This window comes from Schistocerca cancellata, chromosome 3 (assembly GCF_023864275.1).
Source record: "Schistocerca cancellata isolate TAMUIC-IGC-003103 chromosome 3, iqSchCanc2.1, whole genome shotgun sequence".
NCBI classification, from domain to species: domain Eukaryota; kingdom Metazoa; phylum Arthropoda; class Insecta; order Orthoptera; family Acrididae; genus Schistocerca; species Schistocerca cancellata.
The window spans coordinates 512295962-512319385 of record NC_064628.1 but is presented as its reverse complement, the minus strand read 5'-3'; the positions used below and the strand labels follow the sequence as shown (position 1 = coordinate 512319385).

The 23424-nt window shown below is 39.4% G+C and overlaps 2 protein-coding genes across 2 annotated transcripts in view; one reads left to right on the top strand and one right to left on the bottom strand.

Moving 5' to 3' along the window:
• Positions 1-7686, top strand: part of LOC126175309 (ras-related protein Rab-10) — a 38233-nt gene extending 30547 nt beyond the window's left edge. Inside the window, exons 2-5 of the mRNA XM_049922015.1 lie at positions 1474-1534; positions 1613-1751; positions 2252-2341; positions 4376-7686. Coding sequence (XP_049777972.1) covers positions 1474-1534; positions 1613-1751; positions 2252-2341; positions 4376-4564 — 479 coding nt within the window. The 3' untranslated portion in view covers positions 4565-7686. The remainder of the gene's footprint in view (positions 1-1473; positions 1535-1612; positions 1752-2251; positions 2342-4375) is intronic.
• Positions 7687-12975: 5289 nt separating this feature from the next.
• Positions 12976-23424, bottom strand: part of LOC126176388 (dynein axonemal assembly factor 11) — a 189226-nt gene continuing 178777 nt past the window's right edge. Inside the window, exons 8-9 of the mRNA XM_049923546.1 lie at positions 13501-13583; positions 12976-13366 (exon numbers count right to left, since the gene is read on the bottom strand). Of these exons, the coding sequence (XP_049779503.1) occupies positions 13186-13366; positions 13501-13583 (264 nt within the window). The 3' untranslated portion in view covers positions 12976-13185. The remainder of the gene's footprint in view (positions 13367-13500; positions 13584-23424) is intronic.

Below are 23424 nucleotides of genomic sequence, written 5' to 3'. Positions count from 1 at the left end.
TTATTCGTGGGAGGAGGAGGAGGGGGGGAGGTGTTTATTGTACCATCGAAAGTGGGCATTTAGCATCCTCTCAGCCAGCCCAGACCATCTGCTCTATGGTTTTAATACCTTCTTCTACTTATCCTTGTGATGTATGTTTTCCCCATTTTTTGTTCATTCCATTCGCTTTCTTTTTAGGTGTGGTTCCCCTTTCCTTTTCTTGTTCTTACTAAAGAAATCACCCAAAAATTGAAGAAGCAAACTAAATAGACAGGATTTACTCCTAAATTAATATTCTAGAGCTGCAAAGAAGCCATTTACAGTAGTTCAGTTGTTGAAAAATATCACACAGCACTCTGTTTGGAAAATATGTAACTAGCCAATGACTACCTCGTTTTAAATAACCAGCCAAATAGAGTACCCTTTCACAGCAACATTTTGTGATTTGAGCTTATGGCCTTTCAAAGAAGGCAGTATATGTTTGGAAAAATACTTTACATATGGCTGCAGAAGGGTGTAACAGTACACAAAACTAACTTTTAAGCTGTTAAATGCCTTAAGAATTTTTACAGTTGGAAAAACTCTCCTTTCTTTAGTTGCAAATTAAAGCAGGCCTGTTCATTGATCTGCCCGTGTGAGCTGGCTCGAGCTCGCACCACAACTGTGAGTAACCAACCGGCTCACAGCAACTTACAATGGTGAGAATGAGAATGGGAGGGGAATGGAGGGAGGTATCAGAAAGAAGTAGCTCCCCACTAGAAATTGGTGCCAGCATGTCCGTTCTGTGGCCGCTAAGATTAGTTCTGCGGAACTGTATCAGAGTCTGGTGGCTAATTAATGTCTTTTGCAGCACTTTTATTTTCTGAGTGTGTTGCATTGATGAGGAATGACAATGAAATGAAACTTGAATTTCTTTTAAATGATACTTCTTATGACTGGTGCAGTCTTATGATGAAAGTTGTGGTCAAAGTTTAAATTGACATCAGTTTGTATTTTGTGACTATTTAATTCACATCTTAAATGGTCGTCAATAAATGCTACTTATTTTGCATTTCAGTAAAACATCAGTGTCTTTCTGAGTACTATTAATTCAAAGATAAGCTTGTATTTTGAAGTCTGTGAGTAGATTTCATGTTCTTCATTCGCATAAGTATGTCAGTCCAAACACTGTCATAATTGTAGCTGAAAATGTGTAGAATAGTGAAAATTTATCTGGAGGAAAATTTTTATGCAAGCCTGCAAGACCCCTCCCCCCTATTTTTTCTTTGAAACTTATCATTTATCTCCCACTTACATTGTAGGTCTAAAAACATCCTATTTTACCATGAGCACTTCCCAGGTGACCAGCAAGTCCTCGTGCTCACCTAGAACCTCCTGAGCAAGCCAGATTTAAATTAATGTAAATGAATTTGGGAAGTGGTGCAGGGTTTGCAGGATGTCACAACTACGCTGTTTATTCTACTTATGAACAATTTTCAATTGTTTTTATTCTAGGTATTGACTTCAAAATTAAGACTGTTGAGCTGAGAGGAAAAAAGATCAAATTGCAGATATGGTAAGTGACAGAACTTAGTAAATCCCTGCAGTTTTTTTGTAGTAATTATTTATTTACTTTTGATTTTTTCCTTTTTAGGGACACAGCAGGGCAGGAGAGATTCCACACCATAACGACGTCATATTACCGAGGTGCAATGGGAATAATGTTAGTTTATGATATAACAAACGAGAAGAGTTTTGAGAATATAGTGAAGTGGCTTCGAAATATTGATGAAGTGAGTGACTGTGACAGAATTATTCATTATGAATAAATCTATATAGGCTTTAATTGTGCAACAATGAGAGAAATTTGACTTCCACTAACATGAATTCATTTGATAGTATTAATGACAATACAGCTGATATAATGAGTGGTTTGACATTACTAAAAATTCCATGTTTCCTTGTGCTTTGAATTTATTCTTTTAACTATTTAGTGGTTACTTATGTAAAAATGAGAGTTAATTGTATGTTACCTGAGACAAAATTGTTTTCTTTCTGTCATAGATCTTTTCTAAACAGATTTTGGCAATTGCATTTTAAAAGCAGTGTAATAACTGTAATTTTTTTCTCATTACCATTAAATTACTTTTAGGTTGGTGCAAATTTTGCACATTCACTCTTAAATGCATACACACAGTGCTCTTTGGCTAATTATACATTATAAAATTTGTAAGAGAAGGAAATACTGTTGTACCTATTGATATCTGATTAATTTTTTTCCTTGCTGTTTCAGCATGCAAATGAAGACGTGGAGAAAATGATTCTGGGCAATAAGAGTGATATGGAGGACAAACGAGTAGTAAGCAGAGAGCGTGGCGAAGCAGTATGTGTACTTAATACATTATCATTCAATTTACTCGCGTCTTTCTGTTTGTGTATACAATGTGGCCAAAATTCCAGGATGAATTTTTCACACACATGAGGGTAACCCCAAAAGTAAGGTCTCCCATTTTTTTTTAAGTACATAGACCTGTTTATTTCTACAGTGGTTTAATCAGATTACAGCTTGAACATTTAGCTATTTTTCTACATGATCACCTTTTCTGTTGATGCATTTTTGTTGACACTATTGCAGTTTTTGTATGCTCGTGTCATACCAGCTCGCCACCATGCTGTTCAGGAAGTTATGAGCCTCTTCTTTCACCTCGTTGTCGGAGATGAGTCACTTTCCAGCCAAATGTTCTTTTAATCTAGGGAACAGGTGATAGTCACTGGGCACCAAGTTAGGACTATAGGGTGGGTGGGTGATTATGTTCCACTGAAACTGTTGCAGGAGAACAACGGTTTGGCGAGCGATGTGTGGGTGAGCATTGTCATGGAGAATGTGCTTGCCCTTGCTTAACATTCCTCTTCTCCGGTTCTGAATTGCCCGTTTGAGTTTCTTCAGTGTCTCACAGTACCTGTCAGTGTTATTTGTGGTCCCAGTGGGCATTAAGTCGACCAACAATACCCCTTTCCGATCCCAAAAAACGGTTCTCATGACTTTACCGGCAGACTGTGTTTGTTTGAATTTCCGCGGCTTTGGCTAAGAAGGATGCTGCCACTGGTGTAATTGTTGCTTGGTCTCAGGTGTAAAGTGGTATGCCCAGGTTTCATCACCCATGACAATTGAGTCTAGAAAGTTGTCCTGTTCGCCTGCAAGGTGGTGAAGTAATGTGCGGGAAGCATCAACTATTTGCAGCATGTCGTCCTCAGTCAGCATGCGTGGCACCCATCTTGCGCACACCTTCCGGTAGTTCAATGTTTCCCTTAAAATTCTGTGAGTGGTGCTTCAGGGAACCTGAGGAACCAACATGCTGAGATCATCCAGGCTGATCCGCCAATTGTCACACATACTTTGCTCAACCTGCAACACTGTCTCCTCAGAAATTGACAGTCTCTCCCACTCCTTTGTTCATCATGAATTTCGATCCAACCAGCTGAAAACTCTCTATGCCACTTACGAACATTTTTGACATCCATGCACAACTTGCCATACACTTCCATCAATTGGCTATTAATTTTAATCAGCAGCAGTGCCCTTTGCATTCAAAAACTAAATGACTGTGCGCAATTCGCACCTGGTGGTAACATCCAACGGGAGCTCCATTCTCAACAGCTGCCAAGCCAAGACTGAGTGCCTCAGTGTGGTGTGCGCATGTTTACATACAGTGCGTGAAGCACTCTTCATAAGAGTTTGACCAACTGCCACAAAAACAGAGTTCTGTACTTAAAAAAAAAATTAGGAGACCTTACTTTTGGGATTATCTTCGTGAAAGAAGAAAATGTGTTACACAAACATGGCTCTGGAAACTCTGTAATTTTGGTGTTAGAACTAATTTTGTAAAGCTCACCATAATACCTTAATCATTAAAAATACAACGCGGAGTGGCCGCGTGGTTTGAGGCATCAAATCACGGATTGCACAGCCCTTCCTGCTGGAGGTTAGAGTGCTCCTTCGTGTGTGTGTGTGTGTGTGTGTGTGTGTGTGTGTGTGTGTGTGTGTGTGTGTGTGTTTTCTTAGCATAAGTTAGCTTAAGTAGTGTGTGAGTCCAGGGATTTGCTGAAGAAGGCTTTGGCTGAAAGCTATAATGTGTGCCTGTCTGCAACTAAATTGGTCAGCTTTATGGTAAGTAGCAGTCTGTCCTTTTCCTAATGTTGTCGACATTCCAACCTGGAGTTTCATTAATGATTGTTAGTCACTTCTGGCACTGCATTAATGTACAAGGTGCCACTTTCTGATTTGTTTTTGTACATTCTGTCAGTTGCACAAAATTTTTAGCTAATTGGAAAAAATAACACTTCATTTGAAAAATTGTTATTTGCCCCATTACACCTTTTGTATGTTCTTGTAACAACTAATTATTTTCTTTTGCAGATTGCACGAGAGCATGGAATCAGGTTCATGGAAACATCAGCAAAAGCAAACATAAATATAGAACGGGCATTTAATGAATTAGCAGAGGCCATTCTTGATAAAACTGCTGGTAGAGATCCAGCAGAGTCATCGGACAGAGTGATAGTTCCAGACAGACGGGGAGAAAGAGGCTCCAATAGGTGCTGCTAGGTGTAGCTTAAAAACAAAACAAAAACAAAAACTCTTATGCTACCAGGGATGCAGAGCAGTTTGATTTGCTGTATTACAAGCTGTGATGTATTGCCAAAGAATAAAAATGGGATTTAAAACTCTTTTACAATTCAAAATAAACCTACCTTTCACTTGTGGGAGCGATTTTGAAATGTAAGTGGGAGAATGAAACTGATAAATGTGAAGCATGGAGCTGTGCGGGAGCATGTTGAAGTGTTCAGATGTCGCAAACATTGGTTACTAATTACTTGGTGTGTGTGTGTGTGTGTGTGTGTGTGTGTGTGTGTGTGTGTGTGTGTGTGTGTGTTTTAATTACTCTTCAGTGCATCTCTGTAAACACATTTTCAATAACACAGAGACACTGTGTGGTTTGAGTGGTGTGTAACTTCATTTATAAGTAATGTAATAAAAATAAAACCTGAACAATTTGTAGTGAATGTATTTTTTACCTTATTTTCTAGAGTGCTCTTCTCTTTTTCAGACTTATTTATTTTTTTTTAATTTGATGTATGGCAAGCTTTTCTAGTTTTATAAGACATTTCATATAAAGTTTGAAGTTCTCTGTGATTTGTTGTAGATTGTGAGATTCTGCTGTAATACAGTAAATCAAACTTGTCATTAAGAGTTTGATTGCTACAAGTTCCTGGCATTTTGTAGAGTCCAGTTGAACTTGTTGCATAATTCTCATGAACAACACAGTCTCTGTTTAGATTTTATAAAGAACCAAGAAAAGGAACCGAAACACCATGGTGCTAGAAAATAAGTTTCTCATAAATCCCCTGAACGACTGACTTGCGGGGTGTAAGTGAAGTGTACTATAGAAGGTGAAGTGACACTAGGAGTATGGTTTTATGGACAAAGTATATGCTCCTTTATGTGAACATATTTTTTGTGTGTGCTGATACCATTTATCGTTGTGTGATCATCAGAGTTAATAATCTTTTATATAAAATGGTATTTTCATGCCTGCTTATTCAGAAATTCACTTGGAAACTGAAGATTGCCATTAGCACATTAGATAAATACAAATCTGATAGTTAACAGTGCGACTGGCAGTTCATGAACCACCAAATCATTGGTCACTGATAGTGTGTTCATAAAATTTTATGGTTATGTTGATCAACTGGCATTTTCATTGTGATCTCTTACTGTTTACTTATTCTGTAAGTGATTTGTTTGCATTATATTCAGAATCAATAAGTTAATTTGGTTTTGAGTTATTTCTTGAGTTGACAGACAACAGGAATATGGTATAATAGTTTTAAAACACATGGTGAAGAAGTAATTCATACATGAAGAATTGTCAGCAGCACTGTGAGCATTTCCAGTACTACGGCTTGTGAGAGCAATTTCATGGCATACTTTGATTTGCACATCTCAAAATGAAAAAAAATTATCATATTCACTTTTTGAAGCCACATGAGTACATTACTGTAAGCTTAAAGCTTATGCTAGTAAATGTTTGATGTTTTGAAATTATTCACTAGAAAACTATTTGCAGCGTATGCGTGATTGACTGACAAGGGTACTGCTGGTTTTACATGATGTTTCACTATGAGTAAGACAGTACCAGTTTGTGTTACAAAATCACCCAGATAAAAAAAAAGAATATTATTTTCAAAGGTTTTACATGGTACCAATTTTGCATATTATATACTCTTGGGTTACTAGTAAACAGAAAGTAACCAGCTGGTTCCTATAAATGTGTAATCATTATATGTCTGATATAGTGGTTAGATTCATTATAAAGCAACAACAAATTATCAAAATTTTCATCTACATAATTAGCATATTGTAAATTCTTGTTTTATTTTTAAGATTAAAACGTCGTGATTTGTAATTGCTGTCTGTGTTGGGTATCATTTTTGGCATGAATTGACAAGGATTACTTTCTTTAAAAAACTGTCAGTTGGAATAGGCAAGGTATTTGGAATATTACTTGCATTCTTGAGAGAATGTTGCTGCTTTTGTTTCCAAAGCAGATCTATGCTCTTCATATGGAAAAAACTTTTTAAAGTAGAACATTGTCAGAAACAACTTGTAAAGACAGAAAATAAATTACAGGTTTGTGATCACAGAGAGGTTTTTTAAGAGGAGAGCAGCAGTGATGGTTAAAAATGTAAATGGAGAAGGAAGACAGTGACAGATGAGATTTCGTGAAATTCCTATCTACAAAAAATAAAATGTGCGCGCATGTAACTTTGCTTTGTGTCAATAGAAAAATGGGGAATAAGTAATTATAGATAACTGACGTTAACTGATGCAGATACTGGTTGGAACAGAAATTAAGTGTATACTGTGAATTTTCATGAAAAATTTTATGAATATAGTGAGATAACTGTAAGACATGTTGCAGGGAAGAAAGAAAGTGGAAGCCTTATTACTGAAACTTGTAAATTAAATTTTTCATATGAACTTTGAATGTGCTCTTCCCCAGTACAGAAAATCTGAATTGATTGTTAAAAGTAATAACACAAAGTATCAAATTTGTAATCAACCCAGTAAAACAAGTGTCACCAGCAATAGCACTGAATATCAAAATATGCCTTCAGCCATAGCCAGCCTGTTTTCAATGCAACCCTAAGGTAGAAAAAAATTTCAGCTGTGTATGAAAGGCCTGATGTGATTGCAGTAATAGAATGGCTTTTATGGAAGTGAGAACACTGGAAGATTGTATCTTACTGTCTGAAATGTTCATGTTCCAGTCGTACTAGAAGATGAATTACTATTTCATTACTTAATAAGCCAGTGTAGAATATTCTTATGTTCAGTCAGTGGTCAACAGCTAAAGTTCCAGATGCATATTATGTAATATTACATTGGAATAAGGAAAGTGGGAATGTAAGACCAGCAGTTACTGCAAACTGAGCCATTGAATTTTTGTTAATTGTTCTGTGGGCTTCATACTTTTGATCACTACAAAATAAGTAATGTTACTGAGACACATACAAGAAGTAATATTTTGCTATGTTTCCTTCGACAGAGTTGAGTTACATGGCTCAGAGAAAGAAGGTGTATAAGTTTAAGATAAAGCAACAAATTTATTACAATATTTTGTAAATAAACATTCTTTACATTATTAAAACCTTTACTTCAGATTATGTAAATTATTTACTTTTACTCATCACTGGTTTTATCTTTATGGACTGGTCACAAAAGTTGTTTGATGAAATTTTTATTTCTATGACAAAATACAAGATAACTGCTCCTTATATGCAACATGTCATGCAAACACATGTGCCGTGATGTATGACACATTCCAGTCACAAGAATATGGGGATGATTGACAGATTTTGAAAACTTTCCCTTGTCTCATTCATTTAAAGCACTAAAATGTCCACAACCGATTATATTTGCATGTATTATTGACACTGACAAGTTTATGTAGTCACTTTGATCATAATTAATTGCTTCCTCAACAAGGTCAGTTGGTAAGTCAAGACACCACCAAGAAATCGTGTCCTAGATCTTTGTTGCTGTAGTCTGGCAAGCACACAAGTCCAGTTTGTCCCATACCTGTACATGTCGTATGCGGGATACTGAGCAAACCAAATTGTAAAATTTCACATCCTGAGGAAAATTTATTCACAATTGCCAAGGTCAACCTCCTGTCGTTTTTTACAACAGAGTACTCGCATGTACTTGTTCATTTCACTTTCATTTCACCACAGTCTGAAGTAAAAGCTTGAACGACACACACACACACACACACACACACACACACTCTCTCTCTCTCTCTTATATATATTAGGTCTCTGGTGTGCATACTCTCTCTCCTCATTACCCTTCCCTCCTCCCCAAACAAGGCTATTTTAAAATTGCCTCGTACCAAGTTCTGTAAATTTTACTTGCATAATAAGTGTTAAGTCAGCACTTGTGAGTTGCAATTGCTGTATTAATAAGTCAACAAACCATACTTTTTTCTGAAATGTTGTGGAGACAGATATTTAATCGTGGTTAGTAACAATTGACTACCAAATGCATAGTGATGTCTGTTTCATCGCCAGGCCAAGCCCTGATGTCAGGTGTGAGGCTCTGCTTTGACAGACGGTGGGCATACAATGTCAGAAGCAAGTCTCTGCTGTGACATCTGGCAGCCTTGCGGAATCATCATGTTAAATTGTGTAGATCAAGAAATAGTAATGTAAGAGAACAGATAAAAAAAAAAAAGCTTCAAACCCTGAGAGGTGGTGATAGAAAAGCAAATGTGAACTCTTGAACAGAATTACCGTATTTACTTGAATCTAAGCCGCACTTTTTTTTTCTGGTTTTTGTAATCCAAAAAACCGCCTGCGGCTTAGAATCGAGTGCAAAGCAAGCGGAAGTTCTGAAAAATGTTGGTGGGTGCCGCCCCAACTAACTTCTGCTGTCAAATATATGTAGTGTTTCACAGGCATGTTTTGCAGGCACAAAGATAAATACTGACACCAAAACCTCTGCGTCAGTAAATAAATTTAAAAAAAAAAAAAAAATGTAAAAGACGAGCTTTTTTTCTCCGCCCCGAGTTTGAACCACTGCATTTTCATACATTATCCAACGAAGTAAATACAAATTCCGTATTGTTCATCTTCAAATGTAGCAGCATTTCAATGTACTACGAAAATCCGACTGGCAAGACTGTTTGGGATGTTTGTCAATATGGCCAACTCTACATTCTGAATTTTTCCTACCTGTGAGAAGAGATGGTTGCTAATAGGAACTTTTATGAATTGTGAATCACATGCAGTATTCTCTTCACCATAAGAATAATATGAATATAAACATTTTGCCGTGTATTGTTTCGTGTTTGCTGCTGTTTCATTTAAATCCTGTCTGCCTAATAAACTACGAAACTAGAGTGAGACAACAGCAAACGCGGAAGAATATACGTATCATGTCATGTTTATATTCGTATTATTCTTATGCCTAGTAGTGATACAGTCAGAAATGAAGCACGGCAATTGACAAGATTTTTAAATCTAAGATGACTCTAATTTCCGTGCAGAATGTAATGTACTAAAGGGGCACCTGCAAAGGTTTTCAAACGGAGAAAATTTTTCGCTAAACTCTCGTTCAGAACATCTTCTATCATACGCAGTCTATTATTTGGTTTTTGTTGATCATTCTCAAAGAAAGCAGTAGTGTAAGTAACAACAAATAGCAGTCTCTTGCCATTGTTTCGCTAATGGGACGATTCCTCCTCTTTTTTTTTTTAATTGTAAGTGGTCGTAGCGCGCACAAAAGCAAGCCATGCCGTGAGCGGCGACAGGCTGTAAACACGCACTATCAGAATGAGACAAACAATGCATGACACAGTATAGTAATGCATTTTCAGCTTAGAGTGACGTAAACACCTATAACAAAGAAAAATAAGCAATCAATTCAAACCAGACGAAGCACGTGAAAAAGGAAGGGTACCCATATAAATACGGACGAAGCACCTGACGCATAGCAATGGCTACCTGGTAGAGCTTAACTGCTAAGCTTACGACTCGAACCGAACTACTTTAGCTGTATCGTCATTCATTCGGCCTAAATTGTGTCTCATATTACAATGGACCAACTTTGTTTCGATTTGGAGATGCGGCCTAAAACTTTTCTCTCCCCTTGAATTTCGAGTCTCAAATTTCAGGTGCGGCTTAGATTCGGGAAATTTTTTTTTTCCCTTTATTTAGAGTCTCATTTTTCAGGTGCGGCTTAGATTCGAGTGCTGCTTAGATTCGAGTAAATACGGTAACAGAACGTATCCAAACACCATTATCATAACAGGCACTTTTTAACACTTTTTCGTCACAAATTATACTTACCTGTATTCAAAGACCCCCATATTTTATCTTGCCAAACCAACAGGTTGTTCATTGTATCCTATTATGGAAACAGAAAATTAAACCACACCTGGTGAAGCTAGTGCTTCAGGAGTATGTAATTTTTTTCCCTCCGTTGGATCATTCCGATTGACATTTTATGTAGTTTTCTAAGATTCAAAGGAGAAATATGAGACGAGTATGGGATTTGCATGTTCCTGTTGGTGTAACCATGACTAATGTAGTAGTAATGAGTCCAGATTATGTGGCAAGAGACAACATGGAGCCCTGTTTGTCCTCATATCTCCAGAAAGTTTTATTTGATTTTTGAGTCCTGACACAAACGTTCTTTTAATCTCCCCGTCCTGATACACCTGAAAACTGATATAGCATAGAGTTGAACTTAGATTGTCTGACCTTCAATTAACTGACTGTTCAGATTATCTAACCATGCATTCAACCTTATCTCTGAGCTGTTCACCAAACAGCATGCCAGAATTGTTGACAGGTTTAACTCGTGTCACAACAGATGTCAGTTGACAGATTACTGTTTTATGGACTGTTCGCTGTACTGGACTCTTTTAATCAGCTGTTTTATCTATGTGATTTTCATTATGGCATTTCTTTAAAATTTGCTGTGTAGTTTTATACAGTTTGTGATTAAGAAGTGTAAGGGATGCTGAAAACTAAAATTAGCTACAAGTCAGGGAAGGAAACATGGGCACAATCGGACAGAAACTAAGTATTCTGCAAAGACTTCACAGAGGTGAGTCAGTTGCTAAATTAGCCTCTGAAATGGATGTTGTAGTGACAACCATTAAAGAATTTAAAAGGAAAGGAAGAAATCTTGAAGCTTTTTCATTAACTGTGGATGGTGAAAAGGCTTTAAAAATTAGAAATACATTGAAAAACTAAAACTTAAGCTATTGTGTGGGTTTGGTTTTATCAGGAAAGATGTAAAGGGACCCCACTTCAGGCCCTCTTGTAAAAGAACTATTCATTTGCACGAAATACTACAGGGGTGAAGACTACTAATTTCAAGAAACATCAGATCGTCTTCAGCTGTGGGGAAAAATCTACACAGCTTTAGGAAAGTCGTCACTTGAGGTGAAAGGCTTCATTCTGCTGATGATGCATATAGGAAGTGTGTTGAAAAAGTTGCAAAAACAGTATCAAAAAAATGAACGGGTAGCTGATCAATTATTGATGAGTTGGAGCTAAACAGTAAAATGCTACCTGAAAAAATCCCTTGCCTCAAAGAATGAAACAGACACTGCATAAAATCAGCAAAGATTGTCTTACCATTGCAGCATGCTGCAATGCAAGTGGTGGCCACAAATTACTGTTGTTTGTGGTCAGCAACTCTAAGAAACCAAGAGCCATCAAAAACATAATCAAATGTTAGTGCTTTCTGGTCATTACAAAGCTCAAAAAAGGATTTGGATGAATGGTAGTTTGTTTAAAGAATGGATCTGATGCATTTGTTCTGGCTGTTAAATACTTGAATTCGAAAATCCTCCCGCGTCCGACCATCCTGATTTAGGTTTTCCGTGATTTCCCTAAATCACTCCAGGCAAATGCCGAGATGGTTCCTCTGAAAGGGCACGGCCAGACTTCCTTCCCAATCCTTCCCTAATCCGATGAGACCGATGACCACACAGTCTGGTCTCCTTCCCCAAACCAACCAATCGAAAATCCTACCACCCCATGCAGTTGTATTGTTATGTAATGTCCCAAGCCACCCCTCTACATGAGTCTGAACTTCAACAAAGCTTCCCCCCCCCCCTCCCCCCCCCCCCCCCCCCCCGACTTACGTAATTCATCCACTGGATAAATGTGGTATTGAATGGTCAAGTCGCTGTTTGCAGGAGGAAATATGTCAGTGCTTTGTAAGGGAAAACAGAATAGGGTTGTGATCTTTTTGAAGCAATGAAAGACCCAACATATGAGATACAATTACACAGTAGTTTAAGCTTGAGAACAACTTATAAAAACCACTCTACAAAAATCCTGGAAGGTGATTTGTCCTAGCCTAAACCAAGAGTAGGAACTTTCAGAAAGTAATAAGTCTCACCCACTACAAATTTAGTCACTGATTTGTGAATTCTTCAGAATATCCAGCCTGCTGAGGTAGAGGAATGACTAGCAGAAGGTGATGCTGCTGCTAATATTGATGAATAACTTGGAGTATCAGATCATCGAATCTTGTTTTGCAACAGTATAGTGTTGAGGGAAAGGTGTCAGATGATGATGAAAAGGAAGTAAATGGAAAATATCAGCCACTCTGTAGCAAATGGCAAGTTAGAGACTGCTTCAGATCTTTGGAATAACTGCCAACCTCTACAACTGTGGGCAATGAAGTAGTGTGATGCTGCCACTAAATCAAGGTTTAAGAAACTGGGGGAAAAATTAGTTTTTAAAATAATTTTCAGTGTGTAAAATTTTGTGTTTTAATTTCTCATAATTAGAAATGTGATTTTTTTCCTCCCTTAATTCTCTTTTATTACATGGTTTTGAGCTCTGTAAACAGCTTCTTTCATTCTCATGATTATATGACCTTGTTAGTGTTTCAACCACCTCCTGGTCCCAAAAGTGACAGTTAATTTAGGTTCTACTGTGTGAAGAAATGAACAGATTCCATACATTATAACAAGAAATACAACATATGAAAGTTGAGAGAAATTGTGCATATATAAATTTCCAAAATATTTGTCTACTGAAATAGCTATACATTTCTCTATGAACATGTATGGAAACAATACTTAAACATGTACATAATTTTTTTTTCCTCTACATAACAGCAGTAGCCAAGATTTTTTATTCTAGAGGCGGTACATCAGGATCTTCAATGTAATCTTCTTGTGTTTTTTTTTCTTGCAGTGTGAATCTTGAAGAATAACATGTAGTATCCAACAGTGACGTTTTTATTTCTTTGATATTTACAATATTGGCAAAATCCAATGGTGGAGGAGGTCCAATTTCAAGGAGTTCTCTTTTGCTGAAGAGAAGAAAAATGACTAAGAAGTACTAATATGTTTTGGTATCTCACATTAAATGAGAGAGAGAGAACTTTTCTAATGTATAATTTAAACATGCTTCTAAGATTTTTTAAAAAAGATAATGGTTTGGTACCTGTTTTGAGTAAGTGACGTAGTAGTTTCAGTGCTGTTCTTTTTATTCAGTTGCTTCTTCTTTGACATAATCATACCATTTACCTGTTATTAAGAATGAAATAGTGTTAAAGAAATTTTGTAAATGCACCAAAGATACAGGAAGAGTCAGAACATGTTCTAGTCTACTCTTTCCAGAATAGAGCTATAGACATTCTAGCACTCTCTCTCACCTCCACCCCACCCCCTTCCACCCATTATTAGACGCAGTTTATTATACAATAAAAATGAGAATTAAAAGGAAGGTGATAATGCAGAGGAATAAGATCAGGAAAGGAAAGGAGTGGACAGCAAGGTTTGCCTGGAAGTGCTAAAGGATGAGTTAAATAAAGTTAAAAAAGAAGGCTGACCAAACAGCTGATAGAGGGGAAGATTTACCAACAGAGGTACTGGTGCATGTTTGATTATATAAGAAACTAGACGGGCATGAAAAGGGCAATTTGAATCATTCAAACAATAGAGAAAATGTATAGTAATTTAAATGAGAAAACAATAGATTGCGGGTACAGCTGGGGAAGGGCTGTGGGAAGAAATAAAAAGACGAGATAGGGGTATTGTCAAGGGTTGGCATTTAATAACAGGGAAACAGATATAGCCATAAATGCAGTAAGTGAAAGGGAGGATGAAGGATTAGACAGAATAAGTGGATAAATACTAAAAAATCAAGGGTTGAAGGATTCTACCTAACCTAGGATTTCCATACGACATCTGTATAAATAGTATTGAGCCCCCAGATGAATGGAAAGAAAAGTAGTAATATGTGTATACAGTATAATAGAAAAGGAGCAAGGTACAATCCCAGACAAAATAGTATTACCTGTATTTTTACTTAAAATATCTTAAGTGATCCAAAGTTTGCCAGAAAACAGTTGGTGGTATAGGAGCCAGCATGGATTCAGAGCTGTTTTCAAGTGTCACACCTACCGATTTTCAGCAAGCTATCTTGCAGGGTGTGTACGTCCTGGGACAATGGGGAAAGTTCTCATCTGGAAAACACCCAGGAGTTTTTTAGAATTCTGAGATATTTTCATTATTTTAGTTTCCAGTTAAATTTTTATAATTTTGACTGGTAAGAGCTGATTCTCTAACAAAGAATTTTACTTTAGCCCACTACTACAGAAAAATGCTGCAGCAATAAAACATAAATGAGAGAACAACACCAAAATAAAACTGTAGTTCCAAAGAGAATGCGTCATTTACAACAACAAAATGTAGTGTGCACACAAGCATCTGCCAACAGCAAAATGTGTCAAAAGCTTTAGGATGAAGACTATGCAGTACTTGAAACAACAATCTGCTTTCAATGAGTGCTTTAAGTTAGATTTGTTTGAGCAGTTGTCAGTGGGCTCATGCATATGAGCATCCCATTTCTCACTGTGCAAGTGTGGCTGTAGCTGTATAAGCAGTAGCTGCAAGCAGCTTGATGCTTCTCCCAAAAATTTTTCTGGCGCAACCGAGCTGCCATATTTGCGAATGCACAGAGCAGTCAGTTGCAGTGGGAAGCAGTCTTCATGTGACCCACGTCTATGTTTTGTGGTTTTGCTGCTGTCTTCATTTACACTTCTCATGTCAAATGAAAATAAAATGGATTTCTGTGGTTGGGAGCTTTCAGATGAATACACTGATATAATTACAGAAGAATAAAATGTTTTAGTTTCAGTTTCCTGATTTTTTATTATTGGTACTCAAGCATTAATTGCCTTGCAAGAACAATGAAGTTATTTTTGTTGGTTTGTGGAAGAAATTTGGCTATTTTTAATCTTTTCCTCAGAGGCAGCCAATTTACTTGAAAGGAAGTGTTTCATTCCATGCTATTGGCTAGTTTCAACTGTTCGTTGAAATTGAATTGCACGTTTTCATCTTCTGGTGCCTATGGCATTGTGCCATAATAAAGATCAATCATTAGGTAATGCACTACTGGTTCTAAAAGAAAATTGGCTTCCCGAAAACCACAATGAAAAGCTTTAGCAGAATTTTACATATCTTCCATCTGTGAAACACAATGTTTTTCAGTCACAAGACTTGTTTCAAACTTGTCCTGTACTCCTCTAGGCTCGACACTATTACTTAATTTATGTTGCTTACATCTTAAATTTACAGAATGCCATCTTCAGAAAGTTATATACTGGCAGCATACCATGTTTTATTGTTGTAACTGCCCACAAGGCTTTGTATTTACACCTGGAATAGAATATAAATTGCCAATTATACATTTTAACAAAGAGATAGAGGGGCTGGCCAGTACTTACCTCAGCTCAGTACAGCCGATAGATACACATAAAACAGAACCGAAAATTTACATTCCTAGCTTTCGGAACAAATGTTCCTTCATTGGTAAGGAGAGAGGGGAAAGAAAGGGAAGAAGGGAAAGGAGATTCAGTTACTCACAACCCAGGTTATGAAGCAACAGGGAAAGGAAAATAGGGAGGGTAGCAAGGATGGAGGCATTTGTTCCGAAAGCTAGGAACGAAAATTTTCGGTTCTGTTTTATGTGTATCTATCGGCTGTACTGAGCTGAGGTAAGTACTGGCCAGCCCCTCTATCTCTTTGTTAGTATTTGTTTCACATCTTTATATGAGATTTTTCAATTATACATTTTCTTGGCCTCCCAAATAACTTTGTTAATTTTTTATACAGTTTGAAAAAGTCATGAAAAGTTTATTGTTCTTAGTTCTGGTGTACACAAACAACTTTTTGTCTCCTCCCCTTTTTTAAATAAATTTGTAATCTTCCTTTGTAGCTTTTTGTAGTGCTGTGTGGATGTGAACTTGATTGGAAATGGCTACGTAAGAGTACTGCAGAGTACAAGTAAATAAAAAATCTATGTTAAAAGTCACTTTGAGCTGTAGAGTCTAGTTTTGAAATGGGGCTTTGTATGTCATTGTAGCTGTGCATGTGCAGTAACACCTGTTTTCTGGCACTTTCTAGTAGCTGCTCAAAGGAACCTGTTTCTAACAGGTTGCAGGAAAATGCGCCGAATGGGGGTTTGAGAAGCATTACTTTACGAGTAGATTTCCTTTTACACAAGATAAACTATGCAACATGTAAGAATGTGCGATGAATTTCTTAAATCGCAGAGTGATTGACTCATTCAAAACTTAAAGCTTTGAAAACCAGTTGCTTACAAAAATTTTGAGCCCAGAAGACCAGACATTTATTTATTATTCTAAAATTTTACTGGCATGTATGTTTTTGATATATCTTAAAGGGAAACATGCGCAAAAAAGACCAATATTATATGTGAAAGCATAGCTTTTCTTGTAGTGCTGTCATTGGCTAGCATGGTAAAGTGATGTGTGCTGTGTTTGGTGGAATTGGCATTTATACTTTCCTAATATGAAAATATGCAGTGTGCATGTTGCAGTGCATCAGAGATGTCTCCAAAATGTTTTTTTGCTGGGCTTATTTTCCTAAAGCGCTGGGAAGTTCTACACCTGTGTATAAAATCTTTGCCATTCAAAGGATTGATAAGTTTTACAATTCTGAGGGAAAGGAACATGGAGAACGTGTATCTTCATCTGGGAAAATGTGTATATTTACCCAGAAAAACGTGTATTTTTAGCCAGCAAATTCAGGAATTTTTGTTCCTTGTCCACAAATACACGGTGTATCAGTAGTGACTAACACAGAATGCAACTTGACTGCATAGCCATTGATATCTACAAACTTTCTACACTATGTGATAAAAAGTATCCAGACACCTGGCTGAATGACTTACAAGTTCATCGCGCCCTCCATCGGTAATGCTGGAATTCAATATGGCATTGGCCCACCCTTAGCCTTGATGACAGCTTCCATTCTCGCAGGCACACATTCAGTCAGGTGCTGGAAGGTTTCTTGGGGAATGGCAGCCCATTCTTCACATAGTGGTGCACTGAGGAGAGGTATCGACGTAGTCGGTGAGGCCTGGCATGAAATCGGCATTCCAAAACATCCCAAAGGTGTTCTGTAGGATTCAGGTCAGGACTCTGTGCAGGCCAGTTCATTACAGAGATGTTATTGTCATGTAACCACACTGCCACAGGTGGTGCATTATGAACAGGTGCTCGATCATGTTGAAAGATGCAATTGCCATCCCCAAATTGCTCTTAAACAGTGGTAAGCAAGAAGGTGCTGAAAACATCAATGTAGCCCCCTCCATGAAAAACGCAACCACACCATAACACCAGCACCTCTGAACTTTACTGTTGGCACTACGCATGCTGGCAGATGACATTCACTGGACATTTGCTATACCCACACCCTGCCATCGGATCACCACACTGTGTACCGTGATTTGTCACTCCATACAATGTTTTTCCCCTGTTCAATAGTCCAATGTTTACGTTCCTTACACCAAGCGAGGCGTCATTTGGACCTAGGGATGTTTAGGAGTGTGGAAATCTTGTGTACAGATGTATGATGCAAGTGACACCCAATCACCTCCCACGTTCGAAGTTCGCGAGTTCCGCGGAGCGCCCCATTCTGCTCTCTCATTATGTCTAATGACTACTGAGGTCGCTGATGTAGAGCACGTGGCAGTAGGTGACAGCACAATGTACCTAATATGAAAAATGTATGTTTTTGGGAGTTTCCGGATACTTTCGATCGCATAGTGTATAATGTGAATCGCAGGGTACTGTTAACAAAACTGGAAGGTTGGACTTGATGAAAGAGTGATATGTTGGGTGACAAAATATCTAAAACACAGGAAACAGCTGGTGAATGAAGGTGGGAGACTTCACATCAAAGATAGTGATGCTAGAAACTGGTTTACTGCAACACAAATTAGGGCCACTGCTGTTACTGGTTTCTATCACTGATATTACAGACTGAGTAAAATCAGAATTAAGTCTGTTGGCCGGTGACATAATTTACAAGGAGAGACGGCATCTGTCTGAAACTGGATCCAGAGAAATTGGATGTTCGCAAATACAAAAGTAATGTCAACTAGTCACCTTCTCAAATGGCAGGAGTGCTATAAGATATGAGTACAAGTTGGGACCTGACATCACAGCAGGATAAGAATGCTGATATGAGGAAGTGACAGTGGGGACTGCACATTTTATTGATGGTCGAAAGGTCGCAAGGAAGGGTGTCCCTTGTAAGACAACACTTAAAGAGTCATTCTTGCAGGGATATGGGACTCCAGCAAAGATATCTGTCAAGGTACGAGTGCAAGCCAGCTGTATAATGGGAGACTACAGGAAGACAAGTAGTGTCACAGACATGATTAAGAAATTGAAGTGGGTAAGCCTCGCACAAAGGAGGGTGAGAGCCAGACGTAAGGAAATTTACCAAGCATATGTGGGTGAAGTAAATTCTCTTGGGCAGCTCTTACAGTTTGTTGGTGAGCAAACCCCCTCCCCATGAACTATAACCACAGACCTTCCAGAGTCCAGAGGTGGCTTGCATGCTTCAACAATACAGATGGTTACACCATAGATGCATCCACAGTGGAGGGGTATCTGTGGACTAACCCATGGTTCCTTTTTAGTAGTTTCAGGGCCATCAGTCTGAAGCACTGACTGATGTGGCCTTGCAACATTAGCCTTGCAACAGCTGGTACTGTGAAAGGCTGAAAGCAAGGAGAAACTACAGCTGTAATTTTTTCCCCAAGGGCATGCAGTTCTACTGTATATCGTAAATCATGAAGGCATCTTCTTGGGTAAAATAATCGGGATGTAAAATAGTCCCCCATTTGAAGCTCTGGGCTGGGACTGCATGGAAGGATAGTGTTATCACAAAAAACAAATGTGGCAATTTACAGGTTGGAGTCTCAAATGTTAGCTCTCGTAATTGGGTAGGTAGGATCGATAATTTAGAAAAGAGAAATTGATGGCTGGAAGTTATACGAGGGTTGCCCAGAAGGTAAGGCACCACATTTTTTTTCTTCAAAAATTCTTTATTGAACATAATGAGAATTACACACACAAAAGAATGATGTTTTATGTACACACCCTATTTTTCCACATGATCTCCAACCTGTTCTATGGCCTTCCTCTAGCGCGTAACAATGGCGTGTATGCCATGTCAGTACCAATCCTTGTCCTGGTGCTTCACTGTGTGAATCAGATCTTCCTTGTCCTCAAAATGTCTTCCACAAATGGTATCCTTTAATGGCCCAAACAAGTGGAAGTCCGAGGGAACTAAGTGTGACAGCTGTGGATTGTCTCCCCCGGCCGCTGCAAATTGTGGAGCTCCACCGAACCGTCTTCTGATGACTTCACCCTCTGTGTCCAGTGACTAACAGTACTTCTGTCAACAGAAGATGCTCCATAGATTTTGCACAAGTGTTTGTGAATATTCCCCGCAGTTTCTATATGTGCAGTGAGAAATTCAATGATGGCACATTGCTTGCAACGTACATTACCTACAGACACCATTCTGAAACTGTCCTGCAGTTACGCTATCTGTCGGAAGTTGACAGAAACTTGGTGTGCTCGCTCAGGAGACTTCAAACAATACATACGTAACGTTTCACATTCGTAGCATTGGTTTCGGTTGAGAAAAAAAAAAATGTGATGCATTACTTTCTGGGTAACCCTCGTATATAGTGAGAATTAGTGAAGTGAAGTGAAGTGCACTGGCAGGAAGAACAGGTTTTCTGGTCATGTGCCTAATGGGAGAATCAATATGGTGTGGTGGGGACAAGGAGAAGGTGGAGAGGGATAATGAGGGAGGGATGGGGAAAGGTGTAGTGCTGCTTGTGGGAGCATGCAGAGCCCTGGTTGAGGACAGGGTAGGGTTGGTAGGTGCAGTCTAGTAGATCATCATCTCTTCTTCTTTTTTTTTTTTTTTTTTTTTTTTTTTTTTTGGGGGGGGGGCAGTAAAGGAGTGAAGTATTTACATTTTTCCGTAAAACCAAATTGAGGACCAAATCTCCATGGTCATGGAACAACGTGTCAGTACATTAACTTACAACAGATAAAATAAAATTTTAATGAATCCTTAAAAGATGTCAACCTGTAAGTTTATGTAAACACAATCAGCAGTATAACACAGGAATCAATGGAATAGAAAGAGCGAGGTGTGAGGAAACTCTTCAGTTTGGATTTGAAAACTAATGGTAGCTTACTGAAAATGGATGTAGCGGAATACTGCATGCCATTCTGCACAAGAGTCAAGTAGGTGCAATCCGAATGCAGATTGAATTTCTGCATAGTATTAAGTGAGTAAAAGCTGCTAGTTCTTGAGAATAATATAGTGTTACAAAAAGGTACAGCCAAACTTTCATGAAACATTCCTCACACACAAAGAAAGAAAATATGTTCTGTGGACATGTGTCCGGAAACGCTTACTTTCCATGTTAGAGCTCATTTTATTACTTCCCTTCAAATCACATTAATCATGGAATGGAAACACACAGCAACAGAACGTACCAGCGTGACTTCAAATACTTTGTTACAGGAAATGTTCAAAATGTCCTCCGTTAGCGAGGATACGTGCATCCACCCTCGGCTGCTGATAGTGCCTGCACACGCTGTACATGGTACGGAAACAACTGGTTCTCCTGTAGCACTCTCCATACGGTGACGTGGTCAACGTTACCTTGTACAGCAGCAACTTCTCTAAAGCTGACATTAGGGTTATCGTCAACTGCACGAAGAATTGCCTCGTCCATTGCAGGTGTCCTCGTCGTTCTAGGTCTTCCCCAGTCGCGAGTCATAGGCTGGAATGTTCCGTGCTCCCTAAGACGCCGATCAATTGCTTCGAACGCCTTCCTGTCGGGACACCTCCGTTCTGGAAATCTGTCTAGATACAAACATACTGCACCACGGCTATTGCCCCGTGCTAATTCATACATCAAATGGGCATCTGCCAACTCCGCATTTGTAAACATTGCACTGACTGCAAAACCATGTTCATGATGAACACTAAACTGTCGATGCTACGTACTGATGTGCTTGATGCTAGTACTGTAGAGCAATGAGTCGCATGTCAACACAAGCACCTAAGTCAACATTACCTTCCTTCAACTGGGCCACCTGGCGGTGAATCGAGGAAGCACAGTACATACTGACGAAACTAAAATGAGCTCTAACATGGAAATTAAGCATTTCCGGACACATGTCCACATAACATCTTTTCTTTATTTGTGTGTGAGGAATGTTTCCTGAAAGTTTGGCCGTACCTTTTTGTAATATATATATATACACACACTCCTGGAAATTGAAATAAGAACACCGTGAATTCATTGTCCCAGGAAGGGGAAACTTTATTGACACATTCCTGGGGTCAGATACATCACATGATCACACTGACAGAACCACAGGCACATAGACACAGGCAACAGAGCATGCACAATGTCGGCACTAGTACAGTGTATATCCACCTTTCACAGCAATGCAGGCTGCTATTCTCCCATGGAGACGATCGTAGAGATGCTGGATGTAGTCCTGTGGAACGGCTTGCCATGCCATTTCCACCTGGCGCCTCAGTTGGACCAGCGTTCGTGCTGGACATGCAGACCGCGTGAGACGACGCTTCATCCAGTCCCAAACATGCTCAATGGGGGACAGATCCGGAGATCTTGCTGGCCAGGGTAGTTGACTTACACATTCTAGAGCACGTTGGGTGGCACGGGATACATGCGGACGTGCATTGTCCTGTTGGAACAGCAAGTTCCCTTGCCGGTCTAGGAATGGTAGAACGATGGGTTCGATGACGGTTTGGATGTACCGTGCACTATTCAGTGTCCCCTCGACGATCACCAGTTGTGTACGGCCAGTGTAGGAGATCGCTCCCCACACCATGATGCCGGGTGTTGGCCCTGTGTGCCTCGGTCGTATGCAGTCCTGATTGTGGCGCTCACCTGCACGGCGCCAAACGCGCATACGACCATCATTGGCACCAAGGCAGAAGCGACTCTCATCGCTGAAGACGACACGTCTCCATTCGTCCCTCCATTCACGCCTGTCGCGACACCACTGGAGGCGGGCTGCACGATGTTGGGGCGTGAGCGGAAGACGGCCTAACGGTGTGCGGGACCGTAGCCCAGCTTCATGGAGACGGTTGCGAATGGTCCTCGCCGATACCCCAGGAGCAACAGTGTCCCTAATTTGATGGGAAGTGGCGGTGCGGTCCCCTACGGCACTGCGTAGGATCCTACGGTCTCGGCGTGCATCCGTGCATCGCTGCGGTCCGGTCCCAGGTCGACGGGCACGTGCACCTTCCGCCGACCACTGGCGACAACATCGATGTACTGTGGAGACCTCACATCCCACGTGTTGAGCAATTCGGCGGTACGTCCACCCGCCCTCCTGCATGCCCACTATACGCCCTCGCTCAAAGTCCGTCAACTGCACATACGGTTCACGTCCACGCTGTCGCGGCATGCTACCAGTGTTAAAGACTGCAATGGAGCTCCGTATGCCACGGCAAACTGGCTGATACTGACGGCGGCGGTGCACAAATGCTGCGCAGCTAGCGCCATTCGACGGCCAACACCGCGGTTCCTGGTGTGTCCGCTGTGCCGTGCGTGTGATCATTGCTTGTACAGCCCTCTCGCAGTGTCCGGAGCAAGTATGGTGGGTCTGACACACCGGTGTCAATGTGTTCTTTTTTCCATTTCCAGGAGTGTATATGCATCATAGTCTGAAAGGACATTCATCCTTTTACTATTAGAATGCCCATCCAGTAATGAAGAATGAATAAAAATATTGTCTATGGTTGTGCTTCTATTCCCCTGCACCCTGCTTGGAAAAAATAGTATGGATCAGATCATATGAATTTAAGAGTTCTTCCAACATCCTTTTTCTTGCACAATCACATATGAAATTAATATTGAAGTCAACACATACAAGTAATTTTTGGTAATTCCTACAAAGTGAACCATGAACCCTCTCTAGCTTGAGCAGAAATGCTCCAAAGTCAGACTTAGGGGACCTACAAATAACAACAATTA